Source organism: Anomaloglossus baeobatrachus, chromosome 5, assembly GCF_048569485.1.
Source record: "Anomaloglossus baeobatrachus isolate aAnoBae1 chromosome 5, aAnoBae1.hap1, whole genome shotgun sequence".
NCBI lineage: Eukaryota > Metazoa > Chordata > Amphibia > Anura > Aromobatidae > Anomaloglossus > Anomaloglossus baeobatrachus.
The window spans coordinates 449285135-449297952 of NC_134357.1; the positions used below are offsets into that span (position 1 = coordinate 449285135).

A 12818-nucleotide genomic window follows, 5' to 3' on the forward strand; every position below is an offset into this window, starting at 1 on the left:
TGTCAGATAGTGAGAAAAACATGCAGATGTGTCTTTTTAAATAGTGTATGTAAACTTCTGGTTTCAACTGTATATGCCATCATTTAAAGGGAACCTGTCACTATATTTATGCTGGACGAACCATAGAAAGCATGAATCGGAGATTGCCATATACAATACAGAGAGAATCTCCAGTTGATTGACAGGTCTCTCCTTACCTACCTACATGGAATAGACCTGTCAATCCAGTGGAGCAAGGAGAAGAGGGACTGCAGCAGCTGTGCCTGACTTGTCAGGTATCTCTGGTATCTCTTAATAGTTCCCCAGCAGCTTTTCAAACTATGTTTTCTATGAAACGCTGCAGTTTTTTAGAGTAAAGGAAAATACCTGTCTGGCATCGCTCAACCAGGCAGAATAAATCTAATGACAGGTTTCCTTTAGATATTAGGGTGAAGATTTTTTTTCCTGGAACAAGTCGCTCACATACAATAACATGTTATCAGAGTGGCACACAGGTAACACCTGGGCCCTGGAAGTAAAATAAACCTGAGTGCTGGACTAATTTAAAATTTTGCACATACTGTAGACGTAGACACATGAAAAGTCGCAGAATGCTTCATTACAATTGCACTTTATTTGGAAAAAAAAAATAGAAATACAAGAAATCACTTTAAAATGTTTCCAAGAGATCCACAATATGAAAATGTTTTCACTTTGATACAACACAATGATAATGAGATTGTAATTTTTGGATGCGTCAAATACATTCACTGATCGACGGCAGCAATTTTTGCCTGTGGTTGGTCACTGACACAGCAGAAATCAATATGTCGTAGAGCCATGATATTGTAGGTGCTGGAGATGATGTCAATGTCGCAGTTTGCTTCTGAAGCTAAACAGTGAATTACATAAATCCTAGTGTCCTAAGGACCATCTGTGGCTTTTAACCATATTTCCTATTTCTTTTTGTACGCCATTCTTAATGAAGGGAGTGCTGGAGTAAGATGGGCCAAAAAATTGTGTCTGAATGAATTTGGTACATCTTTCGATTGTTGTGCACCACCATCCGAAATGTGTGAGAGCTTTGTGATGTAAAATATGATAAATTTGTCAGTGAGCTTGTCTACTGCCCATCCTGCCCTGCCTCTGCCCACTTTTCAAAAGGTTTCGGTGGCATACACTAGAATAAGAACTGCTAAAGAAAGACCCATTCAGGCTTTATTGGAAGGAAACTGAGGATGTTCGGTATTATTAATGACTCAAAGGTGTTTATATGTTTTTTTACCCCATAAATTGTGTTACACCTGACTACAGATTTTGTGTGGTATTGTAACTCATCCCCATTCACTTTGGTGAAGCTTAACTGCAATACCATAACTTTCAGACAGAGGGGGCACCGGTTTTGAAAAAAAACAAAACACTGTTTTCTAACACTCCAAGACCTATCTCTTTTATATTGACCAACTGTGCTTAATGAATAGAAATCTACAGTCTACAAACAAGAGTGTTGCTGTTGTGGGGAGAAAAAGAATCATCTCATATGGTCCCCTTTAAAGATGAGCTTTATGGGACAGAGTTTCTTCTGAGAACCATCTGTAAAGTAGATGGAGATCCGTCTTCCTTGTTGCCAGCCAGGCTTATGTCTTCTGAAGTGGACCGACCTCTGACTCCGTGTGGCTCCTGAATAGGGCGCATATTTGACCAGTATGTAGATTCAAGCCTGTACTCCCGTATCCTTGCATGTAGAAACCTCAGCTGGGCCAGCAGCCTCTGGTCCTGGATACGCATCTCAGTCTAAGATAGGGAACAAATAAGGTGCTTAGTATACCCCACAGGGTGGTTAAGACTGAGGTTGTTAAAAGTCACTAGACTCTCAGGACAATGGAATCCAACTAGCTAAAATTGGATGGATCATTAAGATTTATAATGGTTTATTGTAGACACCCAGTTGCATGCTTTACATATTCCCTCCTTGCATTCTCATCCTTTGCTTTTTATAGTCCTTGCATCCGAACCCTCTGTTTCCTATAGTCCCTGCATTCTCACTCCCGGCTTGCTATAGTCCCTGAATTCTCACCCTCTTTTCTATAGTCCCTACATCCTCACTTCCTGCTCTCTATAATCCCTGCATCTTCATCCCCTGCTTTCTATAGTCCCTGTATCTTCATCCCCTGATTTCTATACTACCTGCATCCTCACTTCCTGCTTTCTATAGTCCCTGTATCTTCATCCCCTGATTTCTATACTACCTGCATCCTCACTTCCTGCTTTCTAAAGTCCCTGCATCTTCAGCCACTGCTTTCTATAGTTCCTGCATCCTCACTTCCTGCTTTTTATAGTCCCTGCATCTTCATCCACTGCTTTCTATAATCCCTGCATCCTCACTTCCTGCTTTCTATAGTCCCTGTATCTTCATCCCCTGATTTCTATACTACCTGCATCCTCACTTCCTGCTTTCTATAGTCCCTGCATCTTCATCCACTGCTTTCTATAGTTCCTGCATCCTAACTTCCTGCTTTTTATAGTCCCTGCATCTTCATCCACTGCTTTCTATAATCCCTGCATCCTCACTTCCTGCTTTCTATAGTCCCTGCATCTTCATCCCCTGATTTCTATACTACCTGCATCCTCACTTCCTGCTTTCTATAGTCCCTGCATCTTCATCCACTGCTTTCTATAGTTCCTGCATCCTCACTTCCTGCTTTTTATAGTCCCTGCATCTTCATCCACTGCTTTCTATAATCCCTGCATCCTCACTTCTTACTTTCTATAGTCCCCACATACTCACCCCATTTTCTATAGTACCTGCATCTTCATCCACTGCTTTCTATAATCCCTGCATCCTCACTTCCTGCTTTCTATAGTCCCTGCATCTTCATCCCCTGCTTTCTATAATCCCTGCATCCTCACTTCCTGCTTTCTATAGTCCCTGCATCTTCATCCCCTGCTTTCTATAGTCCTTGCATCCTCACTCCCTGCTTACTATAATCCCTGCATTCTCACTTCTTGCTTTCTATAGTCCCCACATCCTCCCTGCATTAATACCCTTTGCTCTCTTCACTCCCGCATCCTCACCCCCTGCTTTCTGTAGCCCTGCATTCTCACCCTGTTTTTATAGTGCCCCTTTGCTATCCCTGTATTCTCACCTCCTGCTTTCTATTGTTACTGCATTTTTACCCTGTTCTATCTATAGTCCCTGCATCCTCACCCTTTGTTTTCTAAAGTCCCCCTTTGCTATCCCTGCATTCTTACCCTCTTCTATCTATAGCCCCTGCATTGTTATTCTCTTCTATCTATAGCCCCTGCATTGTTATTCTCTTCTATCTATAGCCCCTGCATTGTTATTCTCTTCTATCTATAGTCCCTGCATTGTTATTCTCTTCTATCTATAGTCCCTGCATTGTTATTCTCTTCTATCTATAGTCCCTGCATTGTTATTCTCTTCTATCTATAGCCCCTGCATTGTTATTCTCTTCTATCTATAGCCCCTGCATTGTTATTCTCTTCTATCTATAGTCCCTGCATTGTTATTCTCTTCTATCTATAGTCCCTACATTCTCACCCTCTGCTTTCTATAGTCCCTGTATTATCACATGTACTATCTATCTATTGTAGTCCTCTGCTCTCCTCAGTCCATACATCCTCATTGTGTGCCCTCCTCCCTGTCTCCACACACTGTGCGCAGGGATAGGGTGGGATGTGTATAATCTTACTACCATCAGAGGATGAAATGTGATTGCAGCAGCATGAGATGGTGGATGAGCCGTCAGCAGCACTAATCTTACCAGCTCCCTCCTCAGCCAGGACAGGGCGGGTCCCAGGGGCATCTCCATAATGCAATCTGTCCTACCCTGCCAGCTGCCGGGGCAGGCAGCCTCCTGGATGTCACTGAGTGGGGTAATTATGGGGTATCATGGCATCTGATGCAGATACATGTACTGAAAAAAAACAAAAAACAAAATCGAGGGATCCTTAGAATCTATTTAATTTTCCACAACTACCAAACCCCAGCTGGCTAGTGTTGCCCACCCATGATATGCCCAAACTGCAGTGGGGGCCTTAAGATGGCGATGTAAGGACACTGTGACACTACAGCTTAAAGTGTCCGGAGGAGGGCGCTGTGACTCCTGTCTCCTCCCACATGGTCCATGATGGAGTCGGAGTATTGGGTCATTCAGCTATAACCTGAAGCGGATCTGATAATGCCCTGCTGCCACCCCCAGGTCCAGAGAGGTGGTCCCTGTGCTGGCACTGATTGTCGGGGGTCCCAGGTTAGTGTGCACACTGCCCAGCAGCCAGGGCTGGGGTCTCATTGTCTGTTGGGTGCTCAGCCTTTGTGTAGCGATTGCTCCTGTAGGTGACAATGAGGACAATCTGGGGACTGTGGTGTCTTCTTGTGTTTTGCGCTGTTGTTACTGGGTGGAGGAGCCCAGGGACCTGCCTCTTACTGGGAAAGCCTGGCTGGAATATGAATGGTGCATGGAATCTGGTGTGAGCCATCAGTGTGCTCTGCGCAGTGCACAATGGAGCTGGGGGCTTTATTATGGCTGGGTGTAGAGACAGGGTCTGTGGTGCTGAATGGACAGCTCCTCGGCTGCTGCCTGTACTCAGCCCCTGCTGTCATGTCAGCCTGTCTGCTGGACTCGTGGATTTATTATTGCATCATTTTATTTATAAATTGCAATGATTTGTTACTTTGAGCTGGATGTAAAATCAGTAAATAAATCTGTACATAATAACTAAGGTGATTTGTGATGCCTAATCAGGGGCAGACATAGCATTGGTGCAACCTATGCAACCCAGGAGGTTAGGGGGTCACTTCTACCTCCAAAACAGGTGGGATTGAGTACTATTAGCTCTTTGGCTGCAATGGGACCCTTTATTGTTCTTGCACAGGGTCCCTTTTCTGTCTATGCCTAATAGGTTCCCACAGCCCAGATATTAGTGATGATTGTATTGATTGTGCTCTGGGAACATATTGAGGGGCAGAGATGTTCAGATTAATGGGTGTATGATGACAGTAGAAAGTCACTTCTGACAATACCTCCATCCGAGCTCCCCGGTCCCCTGGTGATTTATCAGTTTATTTACTGGATTTAGGTCTTATTCAGATGGCCTTAATGTGGCCTCATTTTATTGTCAGTATTATGGCTGCAAATCCTGTACTGACCTGAACCCACAGCATGGCAGGGACCTGAGATCCTATTAGGTCACATCATTGCATCTGTTGTCGGCAGCAGTCTGAATGGGGTCTAAAGCGACATGTTGCGATATTGGTTATGTATCTGAATGTGTGTCTGACTGCTGCCAAACCTTGTGTCTGTTCATGTCATTAGTGGTTTATTCAATTTTGGTGATATTGTTTTTCCTCTTTAATTTAAATACATGTATATGTGGCTAATTATGTTTTTTGCAATTGGGTTTTATTAAAAATGTATCAGATAGTTCATATGTCAGCGTAGAGGTAATCTAAATTTGAGTTGAATGTACTGGGAAACAAAGTCTGTAAAAGGGAAACAGTGCAACATTTTTAATAACAATTACTATTTGCCAAAGGCAGCTAAATCCCTAAACTAAAGACCTATAAATAAAACTTAACTTATACTCATTCAATTGTTAAATAATTACATAAAGTGCCCTATACATACATTTAAGAACACAGCGCAGGAACAGCTCATCTAACCCTTCATGGAGATACACAATCTTATCTCTCTCCAGCTGTGATTATTTAATGGTCGTATAGTCTTTCTTGTCAACAGCCGTTATTAGTAAACGCTGTCATAACACTAGCTATTAATATCCTAAAGGTAAAGCCTCCCCGACATGTTTCACCTATATAGGCTTCATCAGGGGACATGTGAGGCTCCCTTTTACAGACTTTGTTTTCCAGTACATTCAACTTTTATGTGATTCTTGGTGATAAATCAACTGAGAGAAGCTCAGAAACAGACTGATAAAATAATGACAAACTCTGTGTCAGACTGTCATAGCGAGCTCACTGATGGATTCTCAGTTAAACCATTTTGCAGAAAGTGATAGACAATAAGAAAAGTCCAGCTCAACGCAGTGATCAGACCAGGATGCAATCTGGAGCACAAAATCCTCTCTCCCAGGACGTATAACAAGCAAAATGAGGGTAATCCATCTTCACAAGTGTGCAGGATTCTTTATTGAATTAAAATGAAAAAAGTAATGCTCATGACTATGGATGCTGTGACATCCGAAACGCGTAGAATGCCATACATTGCAGGCATTGGCTATGTATGTGATTCCTTTTTAGTTTTAATTCAATAAAGAAGATGGCACACTTGTGAAGCTGGAGTACCCTCCTTTAGCAATAGAGCAGCACACAGGCTACAGAGGACAAATGGGTAGAAGAATAATTTTTAACCCTAGTTGCACGCATTTAAGTAAAAAAAAAAAAATGTCCCAAGAGATGGACAACTCCCTTTTATATTGCTTCTTAGGTAGATTTTTTTGTCTCCCGACAGGGTTTGCTTCTGTTATTCCATGTGCAGATCCACATTACCGTACAGCCTCAATCACACTTTTGCATCTGCAGATGATTACATAGGATGAATATGTCAAAAACATAGACTAGAGCTTACCACATGTCCAACCACATCTGTCTGACTATTGATGTCCATCTACGTCTATATAGGGTTTTTCAAGTGTCCATGTTTCAACCAGCATTAATTGGTACAGACAGAACGAATACTTTTTTGATAGTCTGAAACTGCTATAGGTTTCAGTACGTCTCCCATTGAGAACTGGATGGAGCAGAAAAGCAGAATGTGAACAGAGCAGCACTCAATTATTGTATGCACATTAGTAATAAAGTCTCTTTTTTTACTTAATTCCCCAGTTTGAAAAAGTTCTCCATAATCAGGATGAACAGGACCAGAAACAATAAATGGCTTCTTCAAACACCTTGGAGCTAAGAGACCTCAGCACACGACATGCTGCAGCTGACCAGACCTATACCGGGAGCTCAGCTGCCATCAGAGGATTTGAGAACCCAACCTATGAAGATATTGGAGAGACCACTTTCGGCCAGGACTCACAGAACATCAGAGGTTTGAGTCCATTGTCTGAGGTTAGGGGATGGGCTGCAAAGGAGAATGGATCTCCGCACTCGGAGGACAGTCGAGAAGCTGAGACAGGAACGCACTCTGTGGATTATGGTTTTATTTGTTCGTTGGTCTTGTTGGTCTGTGGCATAGTGCTCGTGGCGGTGGCATACACCATACCACGGGAAGTCCGGGTCAGCCCAGATTCTGTGTCCGCACGAGAGATGGAGAGGTTGGAACTATACTACGCACATCTTGGCTCGCACCTAGACAAGTGCATAATAGCAGGTTTAGGCTTGCTTACTTTGGGAGGAACGCTCCTCTCCATGTTACTTATGGTTTCCATTTGTAAAGGGGAGCTGTACCGCAGGAGGAAATTCACTACGGCCAGAGGGCCAAGGACAAAATATGGCTCCCTCAACTTACGGATGAGGCAAGTGACTACAGATGGTGGACAGATGTTGGTGGAACATGAAGTTCTCGAAATGACAAACCAGGTTAACCAGCATCAACACGAGCCATGAATGTACTGGGATCAATAACAAATGCTGGAATGTGTGGGGTTAAAAGTATCAGATGAACAAATTATTCTGGTATGACGGTATTAATGTTTAATGAGGTCAGATTATTCCTGTCCGGAGAGATGCCTGTTGTTCCAATCTCAGAAACGATATGGGGGGAAGGGTAGGGAGATGAGAAAGCATAGACAGTCAATAGCCTGCACTCACTATAGCAGAACTGCAAGTTCCAGCATGCCAATCTATTTTACTTGCCGTTACTTGTAGTTCAGGTATGAGTAGGTTCTGTTGTCTGGTCTGCATCACACTAACAGACCAGAAATGTGGTTTTGTTCAGTAATGGTTGGATGCCTGGAGCCGGGGCGTAACTATAGTGGGTGTAGGAGTCGCAGATGCACCTGGGCCCAGGAGCCTAGAGGGGCCCAAAAGGTCTATTTGGCCCATATAAGAAGACCAATACTTATGACTTGTGATCATTGGAAGCCCTGTTGGCGATTTTGCATTGAGGCCCACGAGCTTCAAGTTACGCCACTCTGTGGGGGGATTATTGTTCATAAACATTTCCATTGCAGATCATTCAGGAATCATTGCGGGTGGGCTTACTCTCTACAGATTTATGTGCAATCCAATTAATCAAGATTTGAAGACCAATAACAATTACTGCCAAAACTATCCGACATGCTAGAAATGTGCATCATCCAATGGACCAAATATTTAAGACTGTTCTTTTAGCCGTCAGCATAAAATATCGCCCTCCTAATGTCAGACTATAAGGGCATTGTGTGCGTTCAGAAGCTCTTCATAACATTATTCAAGGTCAGTTTAATAGAGCGTCTCAGAATAACATGTACACCCAGCCTAATAGAGCGCTGATTCCCAATCAGGGGGAGATGCAGGATCTTTTTTCTTATACAAATTCGTATTGTGTTGGTAGAAGAATGTATGAGACGATACTACACATTCTATCATTCCTGACTGACCGATAGGGAGCTGCATGACACAGGGGTCTCTCTTTGATCTCTGCATGCACAATCTCCTTGGGTCCTCTATCACAGATGGAAGAGTCATCCTGGGATTTGTAGTGAAACAGGCTTTATACTGGTGGATGCTATATTTCTGTAAATACACCGGAACAAAGACCATATAGTTGTGGAATCCTGCGCGTGTGGACATTAGAGAACAGAGTAAAAGTTACATTCCAGCTTCAGTTTGTTAAAGATTAGAGGGGTTGTGTACTTTAGAAAACCCCATTTTATACACCCCATTAATGAATTAACCTAATAGAGGGAGTGGGTTCAGTTATAGGGGAAAATGCTTACAAAAAGCAGCTCATATTCTAGAGGACCTGTCCGTATTACACACAACCCATTAAAAAGAATCTGTCACCTAATCTGAGAGCAGTATAACGTAAAGGCAGAAATCCTGATTCCAATGATGTGTTAGGCTGGGGTCACACGTAGCGACGCACCAACGATCCCACCAGTGATACGACCTGGCAGGGATCGTTGGTGCGTCGCTACATGGTCGGTGGTGAGCTGTCAATCAGGCAGATCTCACCAGCGACTCGTGTAACGATGCTGCGCTTGGTAACCAGGGTAAATATCGGGTAACTAAGCAATGCGCTTTGCTTGGTTACCCGATATTTCCCTTGGGTTACCAGCGTACACCGCTTACAGCGCTTGCTCCCTGTATACGTAGCTAGGGTACACATCAGGTTACTAAGCAAAGCGCTTTGCTTAGTTACCCAATATTTACCATGGTTACCAGCGTACGCTGCTTACACAGAGTCGGTGCTCGTTGGTCTTCCGCAGAAAGAACACACCGATGCATGTTGTACAGCGGGAGACCAACGAGCAAAAAATGAACCAGAACAGTGTGTAACGATCAGCGATTTTACAGCAGGGGCCAGGTCGCTGCTTAGTGTCGCACACAGCGAGATTGCGGATGAGGTCACTGGTACATCACAAAACCTGTGACTCAGCAGCAATCTCGCTATGTGAGAAGTACCCCTTACTTACTAAGCTACTTGCTGTAGTTTTTATAAAATCACTGTATCAGCAGGAGATTATTACTAGGGGACTAGTAAACATGTTGCCAGGTAGTTTAACCCTGCCCCATCACTGATTGGCAGCTTTCTGCCTAAAAATAGTGTAATCAGAAATCAATCAATCAGTGGTGTGGACAGGGTTATACACGGCTTAGCATTCACAGAACTGATAGATCTGCAACAGATACAATTTCTTAATTAAAATTGCAGCAAGTAGTAAAGTAAGAGATACAAGAATCAGGGTCTCTACCCCTACATTATGTTACTCTCAAATGCAATAGTAATAACCTGGTGATAGATTCCTTTTAATCTGACTGGATTTTGTAATGTTTTATTTTGCCAGTTGAGGCGCTGTACAAAACCTGAACACTTACTGGCAGATATCCTCACGGACTACAACAGATTGGTGGAGGTCCAAGCACCTTTTGTCAAGTAACCCCTCAAACATGCAGTGATAATAGAGAACCATCTTAAAAAGAATAAAAAAATATACATATATATATATATATATTGAACAAAAATCTAAACGCAACACTTATTTTTGCTCCCATTCTTCATGAGCTCAACGAAGATCTAAGATTTTTTTCTATGGACACAAAAGACCTTTTTCTCTCAAATATTGTTCACAAATTTGTGTATATCTGTATAGTGAATATCCATCCACCTCACAGGTGTGACATATCAAGATGCTGATTAGACAGCATGATTATTGCACAGGTGTGTCAGAAAACCAGTCAGTATCTGGTGTGACCACTATTTGCCTCAGGCACATCTACTTCAGATAGAGTTGATCAGATTGGTGATTGTGGCCTGTACAATGTTGGTCCACTCCTCACCAATGGCTGCAAAGTTGCTGGAAATTGGACACACCGATCCAGAGCATCCCAATCATGCTCAATGGGTGACATGTCCGGTGAGTATGCTGCCATGCAAGAACTGGGATGCCTTCAGCTTCCAGGAATTGTGTATAGATCCTTGCAACATGGGGCCATGTATTATTATGCTACAACATGAAGTGAATGGCACAATGATGGGCCTCAGGATCTCATCACGGTATTTCTGTGCATTAAAAATAGCATCAATAAACTGCCCCTGTGTTCGTTGCCTATAACATACACCTGCCCATACCATAAACCCACCGCCACCATACGCCACTCAATTCACAACATTGACATCAGCAAACTGCTCACTCACACGACACCATACACGTAGTCTGCCATCTGCCCTGTACAGGGAAATCTGGGATTCATCCGTGAAGAAAACACCTCTCCAACGTGCTCGACACCATCGAATGTGAGCATTTGCTTACTCCATTCGGTTACAATGATGAAATGCAGACAGGAGGAGTCAGACCCTGATGAGGATGATGAGCAGCAGATGAGCTTCCCTGAGACGGTTAGGACGGTTTGTGCAGAAATTCTTTGGTTATGCACTGATTGTTGCAGCAGCTGTTCAGGTGGCTGGTCTCAGACGATCCTGGGGGTGAAGATGCTGGATATGGAGGTCCTGGGCTGGAGTGGTTACACATGGTCTGTGGGTGCGAGTCCGGTTGGATGTACTGACAAATTCTCTGAAACGCTTTTGGAGACGGCTTATGGTAGAGAAATGAACATTCAATTCAAGGACAACAGCTCTAGTGGACATTCCTGCAGTCAGCATGCCAAGTGCACGCTCCCACAAACCTTCTTACATCTGTGGCATTGTGCTGTGTGATAAAACTGCACATTGTAGAGTGGTCTTATATTGTGGCCAGCCTAAGGCACACCTGTGCAATAATCATGCTGTCTAATCAGCATCTTGATATGCCACACCTGTGAGGTGGATGAATTATCTCAAAGGAGAAGCGCTCACTAACAGATTTAGGCTTGCGACACACATCCGTGCTGCCGGCACGTGTTTGTCATATTTTACACGTACCGGCGGCACGGAGACACGTTAACCAATGCTACCCTATTGTAGCAGGCACACACACGTAAAACCACACGGAACGTGTGTCCGTGTGCGTTTGTACGTGTGTGCGTTTTTCAAAGCGCTGACATGTCAGTGATTTCTCCCGCAGCACGGGTGTCACACGGCCCGCACCCGTACCACACGGGTGTAGTGTGGATGCGGTCCCGTGTGACACGCGCCGGAGAAAACACACATGTCAGTGAAAAAAAAACAAACATTAACTCACCTTCTCCAGCCCTCCTGTCTCTGCCGCTGCTGCCTCTTGCTGCCGACCGCCGCTCATTATTCTCATTGAATATTCACTTCACTGCCTGGCAGCAGCAGCGGGGAGTCGGGAGGGCTGGAGACCGAGGATCAGCACCACGGACAGCAGCGCGGACAGCAGGAAGGACCAGGTGAGTATGTTAATTACCGTTTCTACGTGTGCTATCGCGGATAGCACACGTAGAACACATGTGTCACGCACGTACCAGAGACACGTACTTACCTGCACGCAACACGCAGGGAAAATACGTGTCTCTCGGCACGTGCGTGAATTTCACGTGAGTGTGGCAGAAGCCTTAGACAAATTTGTGAATATTTGAGAGAAAAAAGCCTTTTGTACATAGAAAGTCTCAGATCTTAGAGTTCGACTCATGAAAAATGGGGGCAAAAACAAGTGTTGTGTGTGTAGTTTTGTTCAATTGATATAGTTTTTTGTTTTTTTTTTTTTAAAGATTTTTGTTCTAGATCAGCCAGACCTCTCATCCTAGTGTAATAATGAAGTGTGTACAAAAATAAAAATAGTAGCAACAATAAAAGCAGTCACCTATTACAACGTGGCAGCAGAGTGCGTGGCCGGAGAGGGGCAGTGACGAGTCTCTATATACTATACTGGACTCCTCAGTGATTGTACACAGTAAAGTTATTGCACTGTGCATTGTTCCCCACTAACCTTAACAAATGGGGATAATAAGAACTCATAAGTGTATAGGAGGTGATCATGCGGATTGTGGCCCCCATATTTGCAGTACCGTATCCTATCACACGGTAATAATCACGGCACATATCGTTGCCACCGGGGCCTCGCCCTTAGATTAAGCAGCCATCTGATAAAAAGGTTTGATAAGAAATGGTCCAGTTACAATTTGTCTTTTCTCATCTAGAGGAAAAACAGTCAGCAGGAGGGGGAGACGTTACCAAACTAGAATTAGTATCGATTACAGCTCAATAATGCCGATTATAAAAAGAGAATCACGTTGATATTTGGTGATT

The 12818-nt window shown here is 43.6% G+C and overlaps 1 protein-coding gene and 1 long non-coding RNA gene across 2 annotated transcripts; one reads left to right on the forward strand and one right to left on the reverse strand.

Moving 5' to 3' along the window:
• Window positions 1-590: 590 nt before the first annotated feature.
• LOC142310299 (uncharacterized) lies at window positions 591-4319 on the reverse strand. The gene is made up of 2 exons (XR_012754120.1): window positions 3765-4319; window positions 591-1773 (listed from the first exon to the last, which is right to left on the reverse strand). It is a non-coding gene; the product is annotated as an uncharacterized LOC142310299 (long non-coding RNA).
• Window positions 3705-9040, forward strand: TMEM74B (transmembrane protein 74B). The gene is made up of 2 exons (XM_075347812.1): window positions 3705-4250; window positions 6845-9040. Exon 2 carries the CDS (start codon window positions 6893-6895, stop codon window positions 7571-7573), a length of 681 nt encoding a protein of 226 aa, XP_075203927.1. The 5' UTR covers window positions 3705-4250; window positions 6845-6892; the 3' UTR covers window positions 7574-9040.
• Window positions 9041-12818: the final 3778 nt, after the last annotated feature.

Excerpts from the sequence above, each read along its gene's own strand:
- TMEM74B (XM_075347812.1), top strand. The coding sequence starts at position 6,893 with ATGGCTTCTTCAAACACCTTGGAGCTAAGAGACCTCAGCACACGACAT.